At 55.9% G+C, this 25,792-nt stretch overlaps 1 protein-coding gene across 1 annotated transcript in view; it reads left to right on the top strand.

Moving 5' to 3' along the window:
* The window catches only part of USP7 (ubiquitin specific peptidase 7), a 65,832-nt gene extending 55,985 nt beyond the window's left edge, over positions 1–9,847 (top strand). The window contains 20 exon segments of the mRNA XM_030301549.1: positions 86–220; positions 687–788; positions 957–1,038; positions 1,041–1,061; positions 1,801–1,893; positions 1,981–2,007; positions 2,010–2,047; positions 2,375–2,475; positions 3,313–3,466; positions 4,203–4,227; positions 4,230–4,269; positions 4,715–4,823; positions 4,912–4,989; positions 5,797–5,897; positions 6,923–7,118; positions 7,330–7,444; positions 7,736–7,854; positions 7,966–8,037; positions 8,157–8,247; positions 8,493–9,847. Of these exon segments, the coding sequence (XP_030157409.1) occupies positions 86–220; positions 687–788; positions 957–1,038; positions 1,041–1,061; positions 1,801–1,893; positions 1,981–2,007; positions 2,010–2,047; positions 2,375–2,475; positions 3,313–3,466; positions 4,203–4,227; positions 4,230–4,269; positions 4,715–4,823; positions 4,912–4,989; positions 5,797–5,897; positions 6,923–7,118; positions 7,330–7,444; positions 7,736–7,854; positions 7,966–8,037; positions 8,157–8,247; positions 8,493–8,599 (1,806 nt within the window). The 3' untranslated portion in view covers positions 8,600–9,847.
* Positions 9,848–25,792: the final 15,945 nt, after the last annotated feature.

Raw genomic sequence — 25,792 nt, 5'->3', positions numbered from 1 at the left:
GTAAGAACTTTGTTTTGGCTGGGGTGGTCGCGTGGCATTTATGTATCGTGTGGAAAGTGTTGTGTTTGCTTGTGGCTTGTTTCAGATAGTTGCAGAGGACCAGTTTTGTGGCCACCAAGGCAATGATATGTACGATGAAGAAAAAGTGAAATATACTGTGTTCAAAGTGTTGAAAAACTCCTCACTGGCTGAATTTGTCCAGAACCTCTCTCAGACCATGGTGAGTGCCACCCGTTCTGGGGGTGGTTATTTTGTTCTCCCACGTTCTCCTCCCTTGCTTATTTAACTGCACGGGATCAGATCGGGCACCCAAGCCCTGGAATACTAGGAGCCCTGAAGGGTGAGTCTTGGACCACGTCAGCAGGGAGAGCTGTAACTGTAATATAATCCTAGAATCATCACATTCATATCGAATTTTTTTGTTAAGTTTTTATTATTTTGAGAGAGAGTGCACACATGAGCAGGTGAGGAGGGGCAGAGAGAGAATCCCAAGCAGGCTCCACACCATCAGCACAGAGCCCGATGTGGGGCTCGAACTCAGGAACCATGAGGTCATGACCTGAGCTGAAATCAGGAGTCGGGCACTTACCGACTGAGCCACCCGGACGCCCCTGTATGGAATTAAAATGTGAGCTGCTTTTAATTACTTTGGTTTGCTTTTCTCCACCCCCCCCCCCCCCCCCCAGGGGTTTCCACAAGATCAAATCCGATTATGGCCCATGCAGGCAAGGAGCAATGGAACCAAACGGCCAGCGATGTTGGATAACGAGGCAGACGGCAACAAGACGGTGAGTGTCGCGGATGCTGCCTGTCCTGATGGGGGTCTGTGGAGGCCTGGCCTGCGCGCCAGCGTGCCTTAGCTGCTTCTGGCCACCTTTGTGGGTGGTGGGGCGTGTTCTTCACCCTCACCTACAGCCGCTGACACAGTCTAAAACCAGCCTCTCTTTTGGAAATAGATGATTGAGCTCAGTGACAATGAAAACCCTTGGACGATATTCCTGGAAACCGTTGATCCGGAGTTGGCCGCCAGCGGAGCCACGTTCCCAAGTTTGACAAAGATCGTAAGTGTCCTCGGAGCGCAGAGCCGGCTCCCTGGACCACCGTCTAGACACACAGGGACACAGGTCCGGCATTCTTCCTGGCAAAGAAACCGGCCCTCGCCCCCTCCTGTGGTTCGTGTTTCTTGGCAAAGCTGGGTGGGCCCCCACCTCTGCCGGTGGCTGGAAGGCACCGGCCACGTTGAGTCCTTCCTGTTCCACTTTTGTCTGGCCCATGGTTTGCCACGTGCTGACAGGGGCTGTGACAGCGCTGGGCTTGTAGACTCTCCGCCAAGGGCCGGTCCTTAATAGTTGGGGCTTTGCGACCCGTGCGGCCTGCGCCGCCCTGAAGCGGCCGCAGAGAGTGTGTGGATGGACAGTTTGGCCGTAGGTTTACACAGCAGGTGCCTATAAGATGCTGGGTGGTTCTTGCTACAGACCAGGCTGTCCCTCTGGCGGCAAAGACACTATATTAGCATATTCCATGGCAACGCTCAACCAGCTAGGTATACCTGTTCTGGAATGTAGGATTCCTGTGAGTCCACTGCCCTGGCTCCCAGCCTCACTGCCTCAGATTAGTGTTTCCCGGGGGCCTGTTTGGAATGATGCTGTTGACGCTGGGCCGCGGGGCTAACCTCCCCTGAAACAATTGCTTTTAGGCTCTGTAAGCCTTCCTTTGGGATGCCACTAGGCTCACTGTTAACATTTTTAAACATTGTCCCGAGTGTAAGATCCTAACAAAACCTGTTTGTTAATCTTATAGATGATGTCATGCTATTTTTGAAGATGTATGACCCCAAAACACGGAGCTTGAATTACTGTGGGCACATCTAACACCCAATATCCTGTAAAATCCGTAAGTCCTTGTTGTGCCGACCTCGGAGCTGGTTTTGTTAACGTGCTGGCATGTTACAGCCTCGGATTCTTTGTTTTCTTGAACCAGGTGATTTGCTCCCGGTTATGTGCGACAGAGCGGATTTACCCAGGACACTAGCCTTATCCTCTATGAGGTTTGGACGGCGTGTTTTTCCATAATCCGCGTATCTTGGGTGGTTGGGGGAGGGCTGTCTTTGTTCGTTTTGCTGGCCCTGAGTTCACTGTTCTGTGAAGTGTGCAGCTCAGTGGTGGGGGCCTCGGGTGGTGTGGAAGGAAAATGACTTTCCCTCATTTAGGCCCAGTGATGATTACATTTTTATGGATATTAGTATTTACTTAGCGTTTCGCTTACGAAAAATGTAGGGCTGAGAGTACTGAATATGCAGAAAGTGCAGGCAGTGTCTGGCCATATTACACATAAGCAGATGTTGAATTGTAACCGTTCATCTCTTTTCCTGTAGGAAGTTAAACCGAATTTAACAGAGAGAATTCAGGACTATGACGTGTCTCTTGATAAAGCCCTCGATGAACTAATGGATGGTGACATTATAGTGTTCCAGAAGTGATGTACTTTTTGAAGGACTTTTATCACTTTGTATGGGCGTTGAGGTTTTTTCCATAAGCCCTAGAACCATGAGACAAAATTGCATCTAGACCCCAAGTTAAATTTGTATCTGAGATTGTGGATAGAGGCCGACCTTCTCTTGGTTGGGGATGAGGGCAGTGAGCCTCTTCCCTCATTTAATGATGCTTTATTTCCGAAGAAACGGCGTAGAGCAGGGTAAACTCTAACGGGGTGGCAGACGTCTTTAGCGGAACTGCACGAATGGGTTTTCCTTCCCTTAAAGCGTGAGGTTCCCCCGTGTGCACCTGCGTGGATAATCCGTCAAATCGGTGTGCATTAAAACCCTTGGGGCTGCTGGGCTGCTGTCGTGGCCCCTGGTCCTGAAAGTAGCCTTTTCCCCTGCTCTTGAAGACTTCTGTTTGGAGGGCCAGGCAGTAAATAACCTAGACTTAGCGACTCCCAGCCCTGCTGCTGGAGCCCGAGAGTGTCACAGCCGTCCCTTCCGCTTCTGGTCAGAGAGGAGGCTCTGCCCTGAGGCGCTTGACCCCCGAGTCCACTGTTACTTCTGTATGAGACGAGGGGCAGAAGGCAGGTCAGCACTAGCACTGAGCCTGCTCAGGGCACCCCTCCTGTGCCATCCTGGCTGCTGACCGGGGTGCCGGGACAGACTGTGGCACCCTAAATGCGAGTCAGAATTATGTCAACACCAATTTCTGTCTGTGTCACTGTGGTTTGGGAGATGATGCCTTTTTTTTTTTTTTTTTTTTTCCTTTTAACCAATACCCCTGGCCTGGACTTGATTTAGTCTGCAAACTGTTTTTTTCCTCCCACTAGGGATGACCCTGAAAATGATAACAGTGAATTACCCACTGCAAAAGAATATTTCAGAGACCTCTACCACCGTGTTGATGTCATTTTCTGTGATAAAACAATCCCTAATGATCCTGGATTTGTGGTTACATTATCAAATCGAATGAATTATTTTCAGGTATTTGATAAATGCTCTTTTCCCTTCGTATTCTACAGCAGAAAGACCAAGTTTTTAAAACAGCGCTTGTTGAAGGCTATTGGATTTGGTTCTGGAGGGAGGGCCTCAGCCCTGCTATGAGGAAGTTCTTGATTGAGGGGCTTGGCCCCGGGCCAGCGGCTGTTCTTTCCCGAGGCCCACCCCGCCCTGTTCCCCCCACACCCTCCCACACCTGCCCCGCATCCCTTATATCCACCCCACCCCACGCTGCACCCACCCGACCCTGCACCCACCCTGGCATAATCTGGTTTCAGAGATGATGGTCTTAACAGCATCTTTGCTTCAATTACAACATGCCATTGGAAAATAAACCTGTAGACCTCACCATTAAAAGTTAAGAGCTCGGGGCGCCCGGCTGGCTCAGTTGGAAGAACAAGTGGTTCTTGGTCTCAGGGTCAGGAGTTCGAGCCCCGTATTAGGTGTAGAGTTTACTCAAATAAACATACCGAGAAAAAAGGTGAAAGACCCTGTAACAGCTAACTTCCCCAGTGTGCTGCCCCCATGAGGGCACACTGGGGAGTATCATTTATTCCTGGTAGGTGTCAAAGGTTCAGGCCGTTTAAGTTCAGGCTGTTTGTTCATACTTGTGTAAAAACATCAGGGTAAATGGCTTCATTGGTAAGGTTTATACGCAATTCTCAGTTCAACCCTGAAGGAGACTTCCTTTTCTGTCTGTGGGCCCCTTCCCTCCTCCCAGGTTGCAAAGACAGTGGCACAGAGGCTCACACCGACCCCATGCTGCTCCAGTTTTTCAAGTCTCAAGGGTAAGCCTCGGTCGCTCGCTGTTCTGTCTGTCCCGCACGCCGTCCCTAGTCCGTCCAGACATCGTGGAACTAACTCTGATAGGTTAACACCTGACATGCCCTCACTTAGTTTCCGATAGAGTCGTCCGCACGCACGTCCTGACCACACTCCCCCGGACGTCAGACTAATTGGCGGCCTCGTCCAAAGCCAGACTCACTGTAGATACATTGTCAGCACATCTCCCACGCGTCCGGCCGGGCTGCCCCAGCCAGACTTGTGCGTGCCAGTGGGACAGCCAGAGGGACGTGGGCCTCAGGAAATGGGAGTATTAAGGGAGGCCCCGTGCCAGGCCCAAGTTCAGGTGTAGGCGGAAGGCCAGTGGTTTGCTTTTACTCACACTCACGGGGATTTGGTGTAGGCAAATAGTCAACAAGGCATTTGTTTATGTGCTGTTTTCTTGTGCAGTTATAGGGACGGCCCAGGTAATCCTCTTAGACATAATTATGAAGGGACTTTAAGAGATCTCCTACAGTTCTTCAAGCCTAGACAACCTAAGAAACTTTACTATCAGCAGGTATGAGCCCGAATTCATGTAAGTGGGTCATGAAGAGAAGGTTTGGGTTTCGTGGAAGCACATCTGACGGTCTCTCTTTTCTTACCAGCTGAAGATGAAAATCACAGACTTCGAAAACAGACGAAGTTTTAAGTGTATATGGTTAAACAGCCAATTTAGGGAAGAGGTAGGTTTTTTTTTTAATGGTAGGAAGTTTACTTTTATTGGCATTTAATGTTTCTGTCTGTCTAGGCCTCGAAAACTAAAACAACAAAGGGAAGGTGTCAGAGGCCCTCAGTCCCCTCCAGCCACGATGACTGGAGCATTTTCAGTCGGGGCTCTAAGCTGCTTGGCCCCAGGCAGTATCTTTCTGGAACCCCGGCTGCCTCTGGGCCTCCTCAGGTGGGGCGGGTTGCCGGGGTCTGCCATTGCTGAGGCTGGTTCTGCACGGAAGGCAGGCCCAGCCCGCCTGCACGTGGTGGTTCTAGAAAGTCTGGCCCTGCCTTGGACCCCGGCGTTTTCACCTTTGTAGCTCCACCAGTCTTGAAGGCGCATGTAGGCCACGTGCTGTACGCGTGTTCCTCTGGTGGAATTGACAGGCTGAGATACTCCGCTCCTCCTCTGGGCCTTGTCTGGGCTGTCTGTCTGTCTGTCACATCACCATGCTGGATCCGGCAGGCAGGGGAGGGGGGGTGGCTTTCCGTGGGGTTCCTGAGGAGCTGTCCTGTGAAGGGCGACCTTTCTGTATCAGCGTTGTTCCTAAACTCCTCTCAGGTCCTAAACACCTCTGGGGTGGGGTGGGGCATCTCCGGTTTGGGCCGGGGGCAGAATTCACGCATCCGGAGCCCTCGGGGTGGGGCATCGGTGATGCGGTGGGAAGCTAGAGACGACAGAATGTCCCTTGCCGTTCTTTCCTTCCTCGGCAACATGGACGTGTTGTGGCAGACCTCTTCCGTTTTCTTGAAAGCATCGATTTCCTCCGTCCCTTTCCTAGGAAATAACACTATATCCCGACAAGCACGGGTGTGTCCGGGACCTGCTGGAGGAATGTAAAAAGGCTGTCGAGCTCGGGGAGAAAGCGTCAGGGAAACTTAGGCAAGTATTTCCTGAAGCTGCCGGCGGGCCGCGGGGGCGTCACCAGGGCACCCGACACTGGGACCCGCGCACAGTGCTGCACACCGGCTTTCAGCCCGTCTTCTGTAGCAGTTCATAGACCCTTCATAATGGGACCCCCCTCCCCCCCCCCCCCCGCCTTTTTCTTTTGAGAGCAAGAGAGAGCACAAGTGAGTGAGGGGCAGAGAGAGAGAAAGAAGTGGGACCCACATGGGGCTTGTGCTCACCCGATGTGGGACTCGAACTCCTAAGCCGTGAGATCATGATCTGAGCCGAAGTCAGATGTTTAACCACTGAGCCATATTTTCTTCTTTCCCTGTCTCCTGATTATTACTAAGCTATAGAAAGAACTTGAGATTCAGGTGGAAAAGCCACTCGGTAAGGAAAGGATGCAAATAGAGGATCAGCCAAAACTGCTGTTGGTTGTGCGTGAGGAATCAGGGCGCTTCTGAACCACGTAGCCGGTGTTCAGGCCGAAGTCAGAGGCCCCCGATTGACGAGCGCTGTTCATGTCAGAGAGTTGACCGTTCTTACCATGGGGCCGGACAGGCGCTCACAGGACATAAAAGCCCTTGGGGCTACTTGGTTCCTGGAATGTTTGCTCAGTGATGTTAATAAAAGAATGAGATCTTTATTCTCTAACGAGCTAGAGGGAGAAAGAGCGCAAGTCTGGCCCCATTTGGAACCATCGCGGGAAAGATGTGCCCGGTTTGGGGAGATTTGGTCTCCCTCTCCGTGCCCAATGCAGCCTGCATCCCCTCCAGCCGGAGCATCCCCCCTCGGCCTTTTCTTGAACCACCCACTCCAGGGGGACCACTGACTAGTATTTTGTGCTGTGTTCCTTGAGGACGCCTGCTTTGGACATTCCCAGTCTCTAACGAGGAAAACATAAGCAAATGTTGATAGCTTCGTAATAGAGAATTTCTAGGAGAACTCATCAGCCCCTTTTCTCCCGTGGATTGGTGTGGCTCACTCCCTGCCCCCCCCCCCCCCCCCGTTTTGTGCAGGCTGCTAGAAATCGTAAGCTACAAGATTATCGGTGTGCACCAAGAAGATGAGCTGTTAGAATGCTTATCTCCGGCAACGAGTAGAACGTTTCGAATAGAGGTAATGGGCCCATCGTGGGCGCGGGGCGGGGTCGTGGGCGGTGGGACGGCCGCTGGCGGCGGATGCTGCTTCAGTTTTGTCTGCGCGCTGGAAGAAGTGAGCCCTGCAGTTGATTTTGTTCTCCCGGCTGCTGAGAAGTTAACGTTGCGTTGTAAGAAAGTACACAGAATGTGCTTTTTCACGGTAGTCGTGGGCAGTGTGTACAGCTCGGCTTCCGGAAATCCTGTTGGCGCGTTGAGCGCCCTCCCTGCCCGTCACACTTGCCTGGTGGCCCACTCTGCTGAGACGCTGTCCCCTTCACGTGCAGCTCCGCCCTCCCCCCCGCCTGCCCTCCCCTCGGGGGCTGGCCTCTACGTGCCCGTCCCCAGGGGATCCTAGGGGAATTGTCCCAGATGGGAATTCTCGATGTGGGCCCCCGGCAGGTCTGCTCAGAAGCTCTGGCTCCCTGCCGAGTGTGGAGCAGCTGAAGTGTCCACAGTGACCAGAGTCACACGCACTTTGGTCGCTGGAAACCTCAGAGTTTCCTGCCGACGCAGAGACCCCTCCAGCTCTGAGCTCCCCTGGTTTCTGATGAGACCCAGACACAGCGCTGGGCGGTGCGTGGGACCCCCGCTTCCTTGATGGGCAGTGAGTCGGGCGACGCAGGGTGTGTGTCCGCGTGGACTGCACCGCCCGGCTCAGTGTGCGCCCGCAACCCCCACCCCGCGTCCCAGGAATCCCTCTGGACCAGGTGGACATAGACAAGGAGAGCGAGATGCTCGTCACCGTGGCGCACTTCCACAAGGAGGTGTTCGGGACGTTCGGGATTCCGTTTCTGCTGAGGATCCACCAGGTGAGGCCGGGGAGGTAGGCTGAGGGCCGCCGCCAGACGTGAGATCCCGCGGCGCCACGCCGGGGCTCCCGCCGCGGGGGAGTGCGCACACGTGTCCTTTACCCTTCGTAGGGCGAGCATTTCAGAGAAGTCATGAAGCGGATTCAGAGTCTGCTGGACATCCAGGAAAAGGAGTTTGAAAAGGTAGGCAGGACTCCCGGGCCGCACGCCGAAATCCTGGCTCCCGCGGCGGCCGGACTTTGGCCGGAGGGGGGTTTGCTGGCCCCCAGGGCTCACGGAGGAGCGGCCCTTCTGTCTTTCAGTTCAAATTTGCCATTGTGATGATGGGCCGACACCAGTACATCAACGAGGATGAGTATGAAGTGAACCTGAAAGACTTTGAGCCCCAGCCTGGTAAGAGCCCTCCCGTGGTCAGAGACGCGGGCGGCCCTGGGTCCCAGTTCCTTCTGCGAGGCAGGGAGGCACAGCGCGTGACCCATGGGTTCCTCTAAGACGCATTCAGGGTTGGCATGTCGGTGGCTCTCCAGCGTGTGCTGGGAAGTGGGGGGGGGAGGGGGGAGGGGGGCATTGCGCTGGGTTCGGCCCGCTTTCTCGCCGTCTAGCCTCAGCCCTCAGCCCTGTGTCTCTCTCTCCGCCAGGTAACATGTCTCACCCTCGGCCTTGGCTAGGGCTTGACCACTTCAACAAAGCCCCAAAGAGGAGTCGCTACACCTACCTGGAAAAGGCCATTAAAATCCATAACTGACTTCCTCACCCAGTGCGTGCGAGGCGAGGGGCCGTGCGTGGGTGTGTGCCCCTTTTTAACAGCCTAGAACTTTGGTACACGCGCACCATCTGAAGTCTTCAGCAAGAGGATTTGCTGCTGATGTTAATTTTATTTTGTTGAGGCTGTTCCGTTTGGCTTCTCTGTATCTATTGACTGCCCTTTTTGAGCAAAATGAAGGTGTTTTTATAAAGCTTGGATGCCAATGAGAGTTATTTTATGGTAACCACAGCGCAAGGCAACCGTCAGCGTAACGGGGGAGAAGAGGTGAGGGCCACGCGGCTCCGGCTCGAGGCCTCTGGGCTGTGTCCAGTCGGCAGAGGCCTGCCCGGCTGCCTTCCTGGGGTCGCGGGCGCCAGCCCCGCAGCTGGTCTTACGTTGAGGCTCGTCTGACGTTTTCCCCTCAGTTCTACTTTCCAACCTTTTGTGTGCATCTGTAAAGGCAAAACCGAGAAACTCACAACCTAATAAATAGAGCTCTTTCCTTCACTGCGTGTACTGTCCCCCTTCCTCGGTCCTCCTCCCCCGCCCCCCGCTGCCCGGGTCTCTCGGTAAACGCGTCTCAGTCCGTCAGCCGCTACCGTCCTTCAGCCCGTGTGCAGCGTGGACGCCCCCGAGTGTGAGCACGGTCCTGGCGGACGGCCCGGGCCCCTTTGGTTCGCTTGAAAACGCTGTTTGATACAATTGAGGTGTCAGGCGTGCTGCCTGTGGGCAGACTGACTCCACAATCTCAGCAGTTCATACAAGCAGGTGAAAGAATTCTCAGTAGAGTTTCCTCGGAACGGAACAGACGGAACAAGAAAAGGAGAGCCTTTTAGCAAAGAGGGCATGCTCACTAGTGGTCAGTACGCTGTTGACTTTGTTAAAAAAAAAAACAAAAGAAAAAGAAAAAAAACAGAGAAATGAAATTGTATATTTAATGAGTGAACATGTATAATTCACCGCTGGGAGGAGGTGACTTTTTGTTGGGTGCATCTAAGTGACTCTTCACTGATGTTGATATTCATTGTGTGTAGTTTTATTTCAGTCCCAGCCTCGTTTCCTCTTATTTTGGAGCTAATGCCGGCTGCGTGTCTAGTTTTGAGTGCAGTAAAATAGAATCAGCAGATCACACTTATTTTTCATCCTTTCCCAGGATTTTCCTTTCTTTCTGTAGCATCAGTGTATACCAACTCTTCCTGTATATTGCCTTTTTGCTGGAAAATGTTGTATGTTGAATAAAATTTTCTATAAAAACTGGAAATCAGTGAGTGACGTGCAGGTCGAGGGGAGACTTCTGCTCCCCCTGGAGGTCTGTGTTCCCCCTGCTCTCGGGGTTGCTCGTGGATAGTCCTGGTCATCCGGGGGTTGGATTTCGCCTCTTCCAGGTCATGGTCAAGCTCGAGCAGTGGAAGGTTTCCCGGGAGGAAACCGTAGCCCACATCTGAGGACCAGAAGCATGCCGGAGCCAGCCCGGCACGACTTTGTCTGCAGGTTTCCATGGCCCCGTGCGCGTCTCCGCCCCCCGGGACCTGCCCCCTCTGAGCATGAAAGAGTTGGTCTTCTGTTTGAGGTTTGGCCGTGGGTTGGCTCTAGTAGGATAGCTAGATCGGTGTTCTCCCTTAAGTTACCGAGTGACTGACTGCCTGTCGGAAAGACTGGTGATGTGGACATACGCTACGCTTTTGCCTCTCCATTCCCTCCGAGCTACAGGGTTCGGCGTCTGAGCTCCTAAAACTGATTTTTGGGGCACGGGGTGGAACCCAGCCTTTCAAACAGCTCACTCTAAGCCCCGAGGACGTTCCCATCTGTTGACAGCCATCAGAGTTCGCAGAAGGATGGGTCCCTTGGGAACCATAATGCGGCCGGAACGAGGGGCATGGTCATCGCACGTGACCCGTACGCGGGAGCCGTGTGCAGAGAAAAATTCGAGCGTCCCAGGGTACGGCGCGTGCCATTTTCTGTAACGGCTGTTCTTTGTAGGCAGCCATGCCCTTCCCGCTGGGGGATCGGTCGCCTTTCTCTAAGAACTTCCAAGTCTGCTGCCTCAGGGACCCCCACTTCCAGCAGGAAGGGGTGCGCGTCTCCTGCGTGTTGCCAGAGCGGTAAAAAGCAGAGTCTTGTGTGCATGGCGCTGAGAGGTGTGGCTTTGGTGCTTTGGTGCGTGACACCATGCTGGGGTGAGGCCCCCCGCAGCGTGAGTCCGTCAGGGTGGGGGACCCCAGACCGGATCCCTGGGATTGCGTGGTGGATCCTCGTCCGGGGCCCCCCCCCTGCACGGCTCTGTGCTTGTTCGGAGGCACGCGGTCGCGGTCTGCTTGTTTAGGATGGGGACACATGAGCGTCGTGCTGGAGTCCCCAGCGAGAAGCCGCGGCGTGGGAGCCCCGTGGTGGTCTCGGGGACAGTTACTGAGCTCTGCTGCTGGAGCCTGGTAGCAGCCTCGTGCCATACCTGAGCAGGTGAGCGCGGCGGCATCCGGCGCACGAGTCCAGGGGGGAAGGAGCCGTCGGGGGAGAGGCCGCGTGAGCACAAGCCCCGGGCCAGGCCTTGCCTGAAAACACTGCCAACGCAGACACGCACCTCGGACGTCAGCACGCCGGAACCAAGGGCCCCATGGACTTCTGTGTGGGGCTCCCGCCTTTCCCTCCGTCTTGCCGTTTCTGTCCTGGCCCGGCCCTGTCCAAGAGCGCCTCCTGCCACAGCAGAAGGTTCTGTGCGTGGCCCAGAGGTGTAGCCGCAGCCACGCATCCCTGCCGGACACCCGAGATGTGCCAAAGCAGCTGAGGGGGCGGATTCGTAATTTCACTTAAGTAGCCGCGTGTGGCCAAGCGTCTACCCTGTTGGAGAAAGCCGCTCTAAGCCGATTTTCCTCCCGTTCGTTAGGGGTCGTTCTGGTGACTGGCTCACGCGGAGCCTGGACTTAACGTAGAAAACCGTGGCAGGTTTTCCTGGCCTTTTCTTGCTGGATCCATTTACCTGATGGGAGCAAAGTCAAAGACCAAGCTTCCTGAGGCCTTTGCCTTGTCCCCGGGGGAAGCAGAGCCTGTGCGGACCCGTCCTTCCCTCCTTTATCTTTGAGTGAGGCTTTGAAGCCAGGCCCTCGGGGGTTTTAAGAGCGGTCCGGGCAAGACGAAGGGAGGGCCCCCACGCGTCTGACCCGCCGAAGGATGGGTGGATCCAGGAGTGGGCCTGTGGGTGCTGACGCCGCGATCTGGCCGCAGTCGGTTCATGTTCACAGACGTGATCGGATGTTGGGAGGGAAAGCCACACCCCAGCCCCCACGGTGCTCATCTGCCCGCTTTGCCGGCACCGAAGAGCCTGTCCCTTCAGGCTCGCTTTGCAAAGTCCGCCTTGCGTCAGGCAGGCGGCACAGACGCGTTTGAGCCACGTCTGCGGCCGCTTTCAGCCTGCGGCCTCTCCACAGCACCACCGCCCCTGGCCCTCCTTGCCCCTGTGCGCACAGCACGACTTCGCCTGGGTGCCCGCGGCCCCCCCAAGCGCTCCAGGCTCCCTCCCAACTAAGGCCGAGAAGCCCCACGCCCTGCGGCCTGGTCCTGGGATAAGGCGGGGCGGCGGCGGGGGGGGGGGGGGGCTCTGTCCCGTCTCTGGGCTTTAGCCTTGATTGGGGGCGAAGGAAGCTAAGAAAACTCAGGCGCTCTTGTAACGACCCTCGCCGTTGACTATGCCCTGCTGCCTCTGGGCCGCCCGAAGTAGCCAGGGGACTTCGACAGTTTGTGCCACCTGGCTGGGCTCTGGGCTCGCCTGCTGGAGAGCTGGCCTCAAGACCCAGACTCTGCCGGCCTCAGCGTCCTGCTTTCCAGGCCCTCCCAGCTGGCCGTCCTGGGTGGAAGGAGCGGGGCTGTGGGATCCCAGGCTGGGGCCTCCCTCTGAGCCCTGGGCCCTTCCAGCCATGCCGCCCAGGTGGCCCTCCGGGAAAGGTGTGCCCTGGGAGAGTGAGGCCTCCGGGCCCCACACCCCAGCCTGACCTTCAGCGAGATCCCGGAACGGGAGTGTGGCTGGGGGGGCTCCCGTTAAGGCGGCGAGTGTGGAGGCCCTGGGAACACGGGGCCAGTGGGGAGAGGTGAGGCGCAGTCACACAGCACTTAGCCCAACGGTTGCTGGAGGGTGCCGTGCGGCTGGACCATCATAGGTTTGGTTTTTATTTTTTTACTATTTTTTTTTAACATTTATTCATTTTTGAGAATGAGAGAGACCTGAGCATGAGCGGGGGAGGGGCAGAGAGGGAAGACACAGAATCCCAAGCAGGCTCCAGGCTCTGAGCCGTCAGCACAGAGCCCGAGGCGGGGCTCGAACTCACAGACCACAAGATCATGACCTGCACCGAGTTGGATGCCCAACCGACTGAGCCACCCAGGGGTCCCTCATAGGTTTTAAAAGAAGTCGGAAAGTCTGGATTTTCATCGTGAGTCTGCCAGTCAAGTCCCTGAACGACATTTCCTTACGGTGGGCAGGCAGTCTGAGTCAGAAAGGACCGGAGGCTGGTCTGTGATGTCACAGTCGGGAGGCGGCCAGAGCCGTGCGGGACCTCGAGGGCATCCCGGGGACCCACCACCTTTAAAGAAAAGTACTGTGGGGGCTGAGCCATGCTGACGGAGGAGGCCCGAACACCGGCACCCTCTGACGCACCGCGAGCAGTGTGTTTGCCACGAGAGGTGCCTGTCCTGGGACTGATGCTCCCGTCGGGACCCATCTGGGAATCACAGTCAAAACCAGCAAGTGCCCCGGTGATCCCGGAATCGGAACAAGGGCCTCGAGGCGAGTTCACCAGATGCATCTGGTTCTGGCTCAAGACGGGTCTTGGCTTCCTCAGCAGAGCCAGGCGTGTGGCTTGGGTGCCTCCGTGCCGGTGCAGAGCTCCCCAGAACCGGAGATTGGCTCGGTCCCGGTGAAGATGTCCCCTGGGTACTGGCAGCCGGGAGGCCTGCCCTGGCCTCTCAGGGATCATGTCCTGCCGTGTTTGAGCTGGCACAGTCTCCTTCAGGTGTGGACCCAGGTGGGTGGCCACCTGTGTTGTCTACCTGGGCCTCTCTGTCTCCCCGGGTTCACCTGGCACCCCTGTCCCGGCTTGCTGTATCACAGATAATAGACTGGCTCTTGGGTCCAGGGGGCCTATTGGGTCCGATGCTTCAGCTTTTTTTTTTTTTTTTTTTTAATGTTTATTATTTTTGAGAAAGAGAGCACGAGCAGGGGAGGGTCAGAGAGAGAGGGAGACCCAGAATCTGAAGCAGGCTCCAGGCTCTGAACTGTCAGCACAGAGTCCGACACAGGGCTCGAACTCACGGAGTGTGAGATCATGACCTGAGCCGAAGTTGGATGCGTAACCGACTGAGCCACCCAGGCGCCCCAGATGCTTTGGCTTCTAACCCTCAACACCTTGCTAAGATGGGTCCATTTAGGTGTTGAAATGGAGGCTCCCGGCCCCGTAGCTAGCACTGAGTCGGAGGTTGGTGCTCTCCCTGGTTCTCCAGAGCATCTGGGGTGTGGGCGGAAAGCCACCTTCCCCTGGCATCTTCAGGGGGCTGACATTCAGATCCAGAGAAATCTGTCCCAGCCGGCTACATGCAGAGGGCTCTCCCCTGACCTTGTGAGGCTTCCGGGAACTTCTCTCTCTGCTTGCTGACTGGTAAACTGCTCTACACATACACACACACACACACACACACACACACACACACACACACACCTCCATACCTTTTCAGGGAGCCGGGCCCTGCTGCCTCCAGTTCCTGGAGCAGGGGGACCCTCCTGCCTGGGCTTCCGCATCTATAGGATGCGGGGGGGGGGGGGGACACTGCCCTCCCAGGGGAGGGTGAGCATCACAGCAAATTTAGTGCCTATTTATTTAAGTAATCTCTATGCCCAACATGGGGCTTGAAGTCACAACCCTGAGATCAGGAGTCTCAGTTCTGACTGAGCCAGCCAGGCACCTGGTTCTCTTTCTTTTCTGTCTCCTAATTCTCCTGCATTCTTCCCCCCTTCTGTAGGAAATTCACTTTAATTGAAAAGGTGGGTGAATAGCATTCACCTTGTTTTGCAAAATAAAAATCCCTTAGGGGGCGCCTGTAGAGATTACTTAAAAACCTTTAAAAACAAACAAAAAAATTCTTAGTTTCCTCCCCCCCCCCCGGGGTTCCCCCCCCCCCCCCCTCATCCCCAGCAGACCCCCTGTTAACTCGGGGGGGATCCTGGTCCTCGTCAGCTTGGGGCCTTTTAATGTCCCAAGCGTTGGCCAAATTCTCATGGATATGCGAGGCTGTGGATAATGGGGAGTGAGGCGTTCCCCCCACCCTGCCCCCAGCTGGAGGTACAGAGATGTTTTCAGATGCTGAAGCTTGAGCTGAGGGGAAGGGGCCAGGAGAGTAGGAGGTAACCACGCCGAGGTCTCTGAGGGGTCTGAACGGCAGGCAGGGAGCCTGAGAACCTGGTGTGGGGAGTCCCGCTCCCCACGATTCATTCATTTGTCCAATGCTGACCCAGCCCCCTAGCTGTGCCAGGAGGACAGAGGGCAGGCGCCTTCACCCCCTCCCTGGGACAGGAGGGGCCCCAGCAGGACAGACGCGAGCAGGCAGAAGTCACTCGGTGGACGTTTATTTGGTGGACGTTCACAGGCGGTGGTAGCAGAAGAGCTCTTGCTGGCACACGGGGCACGTGTGCTTCACGTCCATCAAGCTGTCCATACAGAAGGGGAGGAAGCAGCAGCCCAGGAAGCACCTGCAGCCTCAGGGGCAGCGGGGTGTGGGCCAGAGCCCCCCTCCCCGCGCCCCGTCCCCCCAAGCCCAGCAGGCCCCGCCCCCACTGATGCCCAGCCCCGCCCCCCGCCCCCCCCCCCCCCACAGGAGGCCACTCACCCAAACACAAAAAGACCTGTACACAGCAGCCAGGTGAGAACCCCTGGGACCGGGGTGGTCACTGTTATGATGCGGTTCCCACAGTAGTGACATATGGACTGTACCGGGATGGCAGGGCCCATCCTAGGCATTCTGGTGAACAGAGCTGGGGACGGGGAGGGGGGGCGGGGGGCGCGGCGCAGCTCAGACCGTGCGTGGCCCTCTCCTGGCACTCCTGCAGCCTCTCCGTGCTCCCCTGCACGCCCAAGACCCCAGGGTGGGCTCCAGCTCCCTCTCCCTACCCCGTTTCCCCCACCCCTGCTCCTGCTGGCCTGCAGGGCTCAGGGGCCTCTCGCTGGTCAGGAGAGACCCAGGGAATTTGGAAGCATCTCTAGGTTTAAACTGGGCTCCTTCAGCTCAGCGAGCTACCCAGGATAGCATACTCATCCAGCCCCTTTAAGGGGCGTCTGTTGGATGCTCTCAGTCAAAAGCTTTGATGCCCTGGTGAAGACGATACAATCCAGAATCTACCTGCTGGCGTTCTTGTGTCGTCCTCTCGCGTTTGTACAGCGGGGCCAAAAAATGTGTTTAGCTATTTAAGCCCTGCAACCACGTCCGCAGTCTCGGGTGTGCGGAGAAAGGGGGGCTTGGGTGGTGGCTGAGTTTGTGGTTAAGAAAACAGTTCCCGCGAGCTTTAGTGTCCTGGCCAAAGGCTCAGGGTCTGGTCTGCAGCGGTGAGGAGGGGCTTAGGGCCTCGCAGACCTTGATCCCTCTGGGGTCCCGGGTGGGTGAGGGGTGCTGGGATTTGGAATGGACGGAGCCCCGATGTGCGGGATGCAGAATCCCCGATTTGGCACGGAGCTAAGGAGAGCGCTGTGGCTAGAATGGGTGTCCCTACGGGCCTTTCCGTTCTGCCCACTGGGAATGTGCAGAACAACCCTGCAGCTCCTGACCCTTTGAGACTTTTCTCGAGTATTCTGCATTCCTTAACGGGCTTGTGTAAAAACCCCCTGAAGCCCAGGCCCTACCCTGGGCAGGGGCCACCTTCCGCTTCTCTGGCTGCGGCCGGTGGCTCGCACTGCGGCGTCCAGGGGGTTTGCCCCATAAGCCTGCCCTGAGCGCCCACTGCAGACCAGCCCCTGCGCCACTCATTTCACGTTGGAGAGGAGGGGCTACGGCCAGCCCTGGGGGGTCACACGGCTCCCGGGGGGCAGCGGAGAAGGACTTTCAGAGGAGGTGCTGTTGGGGCAGAATCTCGAAGAGTGGGGCAGGGCAGCCTGAGCCCAGGAAAACCGAAGGGGAAGGAACAGAGGTACTCACCCGGGCGAATGGCCGGGGGGCCTTGGACATATATTGGAGGAGGCCCTTGAACTCTTGGAGGCCAAGGACCAGGAGGAGGAGGGGGACGAGGACGAGGAGGCTCTTCGGGAGAGAGGAAGGAAACACAGCCTCAGACCCAAAGTCCCACCACTTGCCAGGCGCCGAGCTGACAAGGTGGCCAGCCTGCCAGCCTGAGGGTATCACCCATTTTACAGGAGGGAAAGCCGAGGCCTGGAGGAACGAATGCCAAGGCTTGCATAGCGTAGATGGAGCAGCTGAGGTTTGAACACAGACATTTCAGACCCCGATTGTGTCCTCATGTCCTAGAATGAAAGATCTTCCGGGAGGCAGTACCAGGAAACAGGACGTAAAAAGAGCACGGGGCCCATGATCTCTTTAAAAGAAACAAAACATCGAGCATTTGTTGTTTACGTGTCAAACTCTGTGTCAGACGTTTTACACACCTGGCTCTATGGATTCTAGTGAAAACACCAGGGAGGTAACCGTGTGGTATTACTCCAATTTTGCAGATGTGGACCCTAGGCTCAGAGAGGTTAACCAACTTGCCTGAGGTCCCCCAGCAAGCAGGTATGTGAATTGAGGATGCCCACCTCCCAAGGAGGAAGGAGCTCCAAGGCTCCAAGAGTGGCAGCGTTTCATTTGCTCCATCCCAGAAGGACAGTTGGGGCCACAGCCCCCTCGCATTCCTCCCAGCCTTCGTTCCCTCCTGCCCCACAAGGGGACTGTCACGCCGTGTGCACGTGCAGCTTGCCCCCACCCCCCCACCCCCCCAGCTCCCAGTGGTGAGCCCTATGCCAGCCTTGGAGTCAGGTGCAAGGCTGTCTGGACAGGGAATTCTGGGATCTGGAAACCCAGTGTGTGGTCCGGGAGGTGGGCGGATGAGAGCCCCATAATCGTAATGACTGTGTGGTCAACGGATGGGGGTCCACATGCGTCTCTATGGGGAACCATGGGGACCTGCCCCTCCCAGGTGAGGGGCCTCGTGGCATAATCGGAGCTGCCTGGGATCCCCCACCCCCACCCCGCGCCTCTTCCCACAATGGGGGTGGCCAGGAAAGAGGAAGCCGCTCTCCGTTTTTTGCCCTCAAGTCTAGACTCTTGGGAACAGGAAGAGATTTCATACCCATCCGGTGCCCCCAGGTGTCCCACCTGAGGCTGGTCTTAGTACCCATTTTACAGGTGAGGAAACTCAAGGCCAGAAAAGAAGTATGTGGCCTGGGGCTGCCCGCTGCCTGGTTGACACTCACCCGACCCAGCCCCGAGTTAGCAGCCGTCAGCTGTCAGCCCTACACCGACCATCCCTTAATCCTCTCAGCCGTTTTCCAGACGGAAAACGGATCCAGAGAGATTGGTGACTTGGCGCAATCATCGGCAGAGCCGGGACCCCCCCACCCTGCCGCCCCATCCAGTCTGGGTTGTGTCCGGCCACGGGGGTGGGGCAGGGGATGGGAGGGACAGGCCGCACCTGATACCAGAGAGTCATTCGGCTTCTTTCTTGGCTTCTTTTTAACACTTTAAGAGAGGGCACAGGATGTCGGGAGGCCCCGATTTGTCCCCATTGGGTCACACGGTCCCCGAGTTGGTGGGGGACAGCAGGACGTGACGGTGGAGTACCGGATTCAGCCCCCAACTAGGCAAGGGGACCCCCAGTCTCCTCTCCTGCTTCCCATGGGCGCCAAAGTCAACTGGTCACCGGGATGGCGGCGGGGGGGACCTCTCACCCTGGGGACGGTTCCATCTTGGTGTCCTGGACGTGTTTTGTTCCAGCAACGGTATCCCAGCAGCGGCGGGTTCCAAGCTCTGAGCAGCGGAGCGCATATCTGGAGTCCCCATGGCGAGGCCTGGGTGCCCTTGGGCCAGAGTGCCTGCCTGCCTGGTGCCTCTCCCAGGGCCTGGCTCAGGTGGAACAGCCATTGTGATGTGCATCCTCACAGGGGCCAGAGGCGTGGGCTCTGTATGCCCTCCCTGCAGGAGGAGGGGGGTCCTCCCGTGGCCCAGCCTGAGGATCCTTTGGAGGCAACCCTTCTCCCACTGTCCTTCTCGGGTTGAGCCGAAACCAGCCCTGGGTTCTTGAGGGCAGGGGTGTGGGGACCAATCTGGAGCCTTAAAAATATGAATCTAGGCTGGGCTGCACCTGGTGGCTCAGTCCGTTAGGCGTCCGACTTCGGCTCAGGTCACGATACCCCAACTGTTGAGGTCAAGCCCCGCGTCGGGCTCTGTGCTGACAGCTCAGAGCCCGGAGGAGCCCGCTTCGGATTCTGTGTCTCCCTCTCTCTCTGCCCCTCCCCTGCTCGTGCTCTCTTTCTCAAAAATAAATAAACATTAAAAAAAAAAGAAATGGGAAAGGATGTATATAATTTCCAAGATGAAGTGAAGGAGCAGTTTTTTAAATTCTTTGAAAAAAATTTTTCTTAATGTTTATTTATTTTTGAGAGAATAAGAGACGGAGTGTGAGCAGAGGAGGGGCAGAGACAGAAGGAGACACAGAATCTGAAGCAGGCTCCGGGCTCTGAGCTGTCAGCACAGGGCCTGACGCGGGGTTCAAACATACAAACCACGAGTTCATGACCTGTGCCGAAGTTGGACACTTAACCAACTGAGCCATGCAGGCACCCCGATTCTTTTTTTTTTTTTGTTTGTTTAATGTTTATTTTTGAGAGACAGAGACAGAGCTAGCGGGGGAAGGGCAGAGAGAGGAGACGCAGAATCTGAAGCAGGCTCCAGGCTCCGAGCTGTCAGCCCAGAGCCCGACGCGGGGCTCAAACTCATGAACTGCGAGATCATGACCTGAGCCAAAGTTGGACTCTTAACGGACTGAGCCACCCAGGTGCCCCAGAACAATTTTTTTAAAAACTAAAGGTTGTTATTGAGGGAGATGGGGTGGAAGCACTTTCTCTTTAAATAAGCCTTGCTTTATAGGTTTGACTTTGGAACCGCATCATTATTGTTACTAGTGTAAAAGGAAGCACATGCAAAAGAAAAAAGCAACACCGAAAAACGGAAAGCAACGGAAAACAAACAAACGTGACTATATATCAAGACTTCTTCCGCGGGACACAGAGCACAAGCCATAAAGGGAAAACTTGAAAGACCCGCTTCATCAAAGCACCGGCTCTTCAAAAGGGGAAGAAAAAAATGCTTAGCCACAGGCAGGAAGACAATATTTGCAGTACAGGTATCCAGACTGTAAAAGAACTCCAACTGCTTTATTCTACTTTATTTTACTGTATTTTCTATTTTATTTTATTTTATGTTTATTTTTGAGAGAGAGGGAGAGAGACAGACAGACAGAGCGCAAGCGGGGGAGGGGCAGAGCGAGAGGGGGACACACAATCCAAAGCAGGTCCCAGGCTCTGAACTGTCAGCACAGAGCCGGACGTGGGGCTCAGACTCACAAATGGTGAGATCGTGACCCGAGATTCTTGAAACCTCCAGTTCCTGGGCCACCTGCCCAGGTGCCTGGTCTCCTTTGCCTCCACTTGGTGACAGCCCACCGTCACCTCTCCTGTGCTCCGGGGCGGGGTCAGGGGCACGTCCCGGGGCCTGTCCACACCCCTGTATGTATTGGCGTCTGAGGTTTGATGTTTGCTGCATCCCCCAGCACCCGGCACGCAGAAGGTGCTCAATTAATATAGGTTGAATGTGCGAATGAGCGAGCGAATGAGCGAGCTGTGCGCTCTGGTCACCCAGCCCACCCCGCGTGACTTAAAATCCTCTGGATATTCCACCCCAAGAAACAGAGTCTGTGTGTAGAGTTGAGGTTACACATCTCCGGATGGGGTTGGGGACGGCCTCCTTCTCTGGGAATTTTGAGGCTGGCGGTGCCCCTCACGCAGGGTTGGGATCCGGGCTGGGGCCCTCTTGAGGGTCAATCAGCGAGGCAGCTGAGGGGCAGTGCTCTCGGCTTGGGGGGGGGGGGGGCATTGCGACCACCGCCACCAGGGGGCAGCACCGGGTTGCACGAGTCAGCCTGGCTTCCTCCCTCTGGATCTCCGGGGCCAGGATTTGGGGCTTGTGGGGTGCCCCCGAGGCTGCTCTGGTGCCGCGGGCTCCTGTCCAGACCAGGCTGGAAGGAGAGACCAGCATGAGAGAGGGCCCGAGGCCAGCCGAGGCCACACAGAAGGCTGTGATGGTGCTGGCATAGACCCCAGTCTCTGGCACGGATACACAGGGTCCCACAGGGGAGCCCGGAGGCCTGGCTGGGCTCCTCGGGAACCTCTCTGTGGGGATCACTTCTCCACTAGACTCAGGGCTCTCGGACAACTGGTGTTGTTTGTCTGGTTCCAAACTTTGCATCTCCAAAACGAGGCCTGCCATAGAGGAGGAAGTGGTTAAAGTGTGGGCTCTGTCACTCGCCGCTGTGTGACCCCGGGCAGGCATCTGCACCTCTCTGCAAAGTGGGTGTGATGATAACCCTTGCTGCCAAGAGAGTTCGGGAAATTTCATGAGACAGTTTTACCTTGTTGGCTGATCCTTGGTGCATGCCTACTTTCTGTTCTGTTCCATCCTGCCCCGGGGCATTTGTGCTTGCCCTTCCTGCCCCCCCCCCCCCCCCAGTGCTCTTCCCATGAGCTACCCCATGGCTCATCAACATCATCAAACTCTCAGTTCACAAGCCGTTCCTCACGGAAGGCTGCTGTGGACCCCTGGCAGAGCACCCAGCCACCCTCTACCATAACCACCTGGTTCAACTTTTATTTATTTATTTTAATCAGTTACTTTTTATTTTATTTTTTATTTTTATTTAAAAAAATGTTTTTTAACATTTATTTACTTTTAAATTTTTTTTTTTTCAACGTTTATTTATTTTTGGGACAGAGAGAGACAGAGCATGAACGGGGGAGGGGCAGAGAGAGAGGGAGACACAGAATCGGAAACAGGCTCCAGGCTCTGAGCCATCAGCCCAGAGCCTGACGTGGGGCTCGAACTCGCGGACCGCGAGATCGTGACCTGGCTGAAGTCGGACACTGAACCGACTGCGCCACCCAGGCGCCCCAACATTTATTTACTTTTGAGACAGAGAGAGAGCATGAACGGGGGAGGGTCAGAGAGAGGGAGACACAGAATCTGAAACAGGCTCCAGGCTCTGAGCTGTCAGCACAGAGCCCGTCGCGGGGCTCGAACTCACAGACCGCGAGATCATGACCTGAGCCGAAGTCGGATGTTCAACCGACTGAGCCACCCAGGCGCCCCAACGTGGTTCGATTTTGACGACAGTTACCTCTGTCTGGAATTAACAGGTTCGTGTATTAGTTTACTTGATTATTGTGTTTTGCTCCTAAAATGTCAGCTCTGTGAGAGCCCAGACCTCATCAGTTTGGTTCACATGTGTCTCCCCGAGAGCCTACCACAGTGCCTGGGACACAGTAGATGCTTAATCGAGATTTGTTGCAGGAAAAATGAAGGAAGGAAAGAAACGTGTGTGAAGTCTTTAGCTCTGTGCCTGGCATATTGAAAGCTTGCAATGAGTTAGCAATTAGTAATATTAGTAAGCAAGACAATAATACATTAAATAAGCAGAGTCATAAAAGCCAAGGTGGGAGGCAGGCCATCCTAGGAACATATGAGCCTGGAGTTTCGGCAGCTGAGGGTCCAGGGAGCCCCACCCCCTGCCTCCACTGAGGTCCTCCCCCGCTGTGTGACCCTGGGCATCTCACTCCCCCTCTCTGGGCTATGCTATCTTCTTGAGCAATAAGGCTTTGCAGCTGGGGCTGCTTAAAGGAAAAAGGCAATGGGACTCCCCCCATCTGCTTCCTGCCCAGCCTCTCTTCCCAGAAGGGCTCGGAGGTGATGAGGTGACAAGAAAGGAATCTGGAGGAATGAGTTCTAAGTGTCATTCTTGTGCAAGTGTGGGGTGGGGCTTTCCCTGGAGCTCCCCCTGACTCCATCTGTTGGGTGGTGGGGAGCCTGCAGCCCTGGGCGGGGACTTGCTGGGTCAAACTGGGGCACCCCCTAACCTCTCTGGGCTGACTTTCCAGCTGTGCCACTTCCCTGCCGCCTCTTCTGCCCAGGCTGTGGTGAGCTGGGGGCTGGAAGAGTGTGAGGTGGGGTGCACCCCAAGCCCCGTTCCCTACTTGGGCGAGGAAAGGAAAGCGGCAGGAGGGGGGTGGTTCTTGCGCCCTGGGCACCCAGGAAGGTCCTCTCACTGATCAGTGGGGACCCAGATGAGGGAGTGACACGGTTACTTCTTCCCTGGTGGCTGCCACCCATCCCCTGTCCTCAGAACTCTGGGACAGAGCCCCCCCCCCCCCAAACTGAGGCCTGCCTGGAGGAGGAGAGGGGGACTTTCTAGACGGAGAAGAGCCCTGGGAGCTGTGGTTCCGCACCCTTCCATCCGTGCGGACTTGTGTTGGGGTGGTGGGGGGTGCTGGCGTAGCTGTGCTGTGGGTCTTGTGTGGTCAGGGGGTGTGCTCATCGGCACAGGGTGTGTGTGGTGCAGGCTTGCACGTGGACGTCTCTGTGTGTGCGCGTCCCTGCCTCTCAGGTGGGCTGTGTGTGTGGGACTTGTCATGTCTGGGTGTCTGTGTGTGTCTAGGTGGGAGGGGTGCGCGGCCTGGGTATCCGGGTGTGTGGGGTGTTCGCACAGGTGGCTCCCGGGTCTGTCTTTTCCTCCTTCAGCCCGCGGGCTTGGCCAGCCTACTTGGACCTCGTGCTTCCAGCCTCAAGAGCTGCCTGAGGGGCTCAGTCCCTTCCCTGGGCTCCCCACCCAACCCCGTCTCCACTCTAGGCTCTCCTGGTGCCATTTTACAGAAGGGGAAATCGAGTTATCTGTCAGGCCCTTCATCCTGGACACATCTTGTTCCCTCCCATCACATGGCAGCTGCCCCTGTTTCTTCAACGTGTTTATTGAGCACCTACTATAAGTCAGACATAAAAACCATGGGACGCAGATAAGGTACCTGCCCTGGGAAGCTCACATTTTAGCGGGTACCACACTTGGTTCAGGGTGGGCAGAGGTGGGCACCTCTTCTGAGGTATAATGACTAGAAAGAGGCAGCATGGGAAGATGTGGGGTAAGACCGTTCCCAGCTGAGGGAACAGCATGTGCAAAGGCCCTGGGGGGCCCATTAGGGCCGCAGTGGAGTGAGCAGAGCTTGGGCAGGGAGTGCTGAGATCCAATGCATGTTATGAGACCTCCTGGGGCTGCTGCACAGAGGGGCAGTGGCTGGAGGCAGACCAAGGACGGGGAAGTGACCCTCCAGAAAGTGGTGCCCCAAAAGAGACAAAGAGCACCAGGCAGGGAGGAGCTGGTGTTCCCACAGCCCAAGTTCCCATCCCTGCTCTAGCCCGGGGAGGCCCCTCTCGGGGACGCAGACTGGGGCGACACATCCTGGGGAGGGGACTTCAGTCTAAGTCACCTAGGGAATGAGCACCTTGGGGTGTGACACAGCAATGTCCAAATCTTGGCCTGTCCAGGTACTGCTGCGTGATCTTGGGTAAGTCGCATTGCTAATCTGAGCCTCATTTCCCCGTCCCCAGAGCGTGTTCTTCTGGGTTGTGACGAGGGTTTCAGAAGTCAACCTGTGCTGGTCTTCAGAGCTGAAGGTGTCCAGTGTGCCTGGCACATTGTAGGGGGCAGAACTGGGTGGCTATTGTCATTGCTAAGGGCGACACCTAGATTTAAGCAAGTGGTGTTTTAAAAAGCAAGTAACGATAATCATAATAATTCTCTGGGGGCGCCGGGGTGGCTCCGTCGGTTGAGCGTCCGACTCTTGATTCCGGCTCAGGTCATGACCTCGTGGCTCATGAGACTGAGCCCCACGTTGGGCTCTGCGCTGACAGCTCGGAGCCTGTTTGGGATTCTCTCTCTTCCTCTCTCTCTGCTCCTCCCCCACTCGTGTGCACTCTCTCACTCTCTCTCAAATAAACATTTAGGCACGCCTGGGTAGCTCAGTTGGTTAAGCATCTTGATTTCGGCTCAGGCGATTATCTCCCGGTTTGTGAGTCTGAGCCTCACATCGGGCTCTGTGCTGACAGTGCTTGGGATTCTCTCTTTCTTTCTCTCTCTCTCTCTCTCTCTCTCTTTCTCTCTCTGCCCCTCCCCCATTCGCTATCACTCTCTCAAAATAAACATTTAAAAACAAACAGACATTAAAAAAATAATTCTCACAACGTGCCTAAGCATTCATGCACTCTCTCACTTTAACACGGCAACCTTATCGAGAGACGTGCTGACATTGTCCCCATTTTACAGATGAAAAAACCGAGGTGCCAAGAGAGGGGACCTGCTGAGGGTTAAAGCATGTGGAGACACCCAATCGTTAGGGCCTCCAGACCTGCTGTGTCCACCCCAGACGTATCCCCTGCCGTCGTCTTTTCCATGACACATGTGCCTCCAACTTGGTGATGCTCCTTACTGGAGTTTTCTTATGTTAAGTCAATCTGAAGTGCTACAGCACATGAGTCTGGGTTTGGTTAAAAGAGCAACAGGGCGTTACTGAAGGGTTTTGAGCAGGGGCAGGACGACCTGGTGACAGAGACTCTCTCCCTGACCAGACTTCAGCTGGGCTCCTCTGAGCCTTCGGCTCGCCTGGGCACAAGCTGGAGCTTCCCACCAGTTTTGGCAAGAATCCTGACAAGTTGGTTTAGCCAGAATTCCCTGCCCTCTAGGTCTGACCAAATTCCTCATCCCCTGCCTCCTCCCAGGGGATGTGTGACCGCCCCGCCCACATCTTCCGCAAGAATCCTGCCAGGCTAGCTTAGCCAGACCCCCCCCCCTCCCCCTGCTATTTCCTCCTAGTAGTCTCGCATTCCCGGACCCTGCTCTGTGGCTACACATCTTCTCCTCCCTGTATGTGGATGTGAGCCCCATCTCTCTCCCTGAATGCAAACCCCACTGCAGGGGCCCCTGTCCCTATCGCGACAGTGCTGAACAAAGTCCGTCTTACCATTTCAGCAAGGGTCAGAAATAATTTTTTTTTTTTTTTAGCAACAGTCAGATTTATACTTTTGAAAGCTCACTCTGGCTGCTGCACAGAAAACAAGCGAGGTCACGGATATTAGGGG

The sequence above is a fragment of the Lynx canadensis genome, chromosome E3 (genome assembly GCF_007474595.2).
Source record: "Lynx canadensis isolate LIC74 chromosome E3, mLynCan4.pri.v2, whole genome shotgun sequence".
Lineage (NCBI taxonomy): Eukaryota > Metazoa > Chordata > Mammalia > Carnivora > Felidae > Lynx > Lynx canadensis.
Note: the sequence above shows the minus strand (reverse complement) of the source record. Positions and strands in the feature narration are given on the sequence as shown.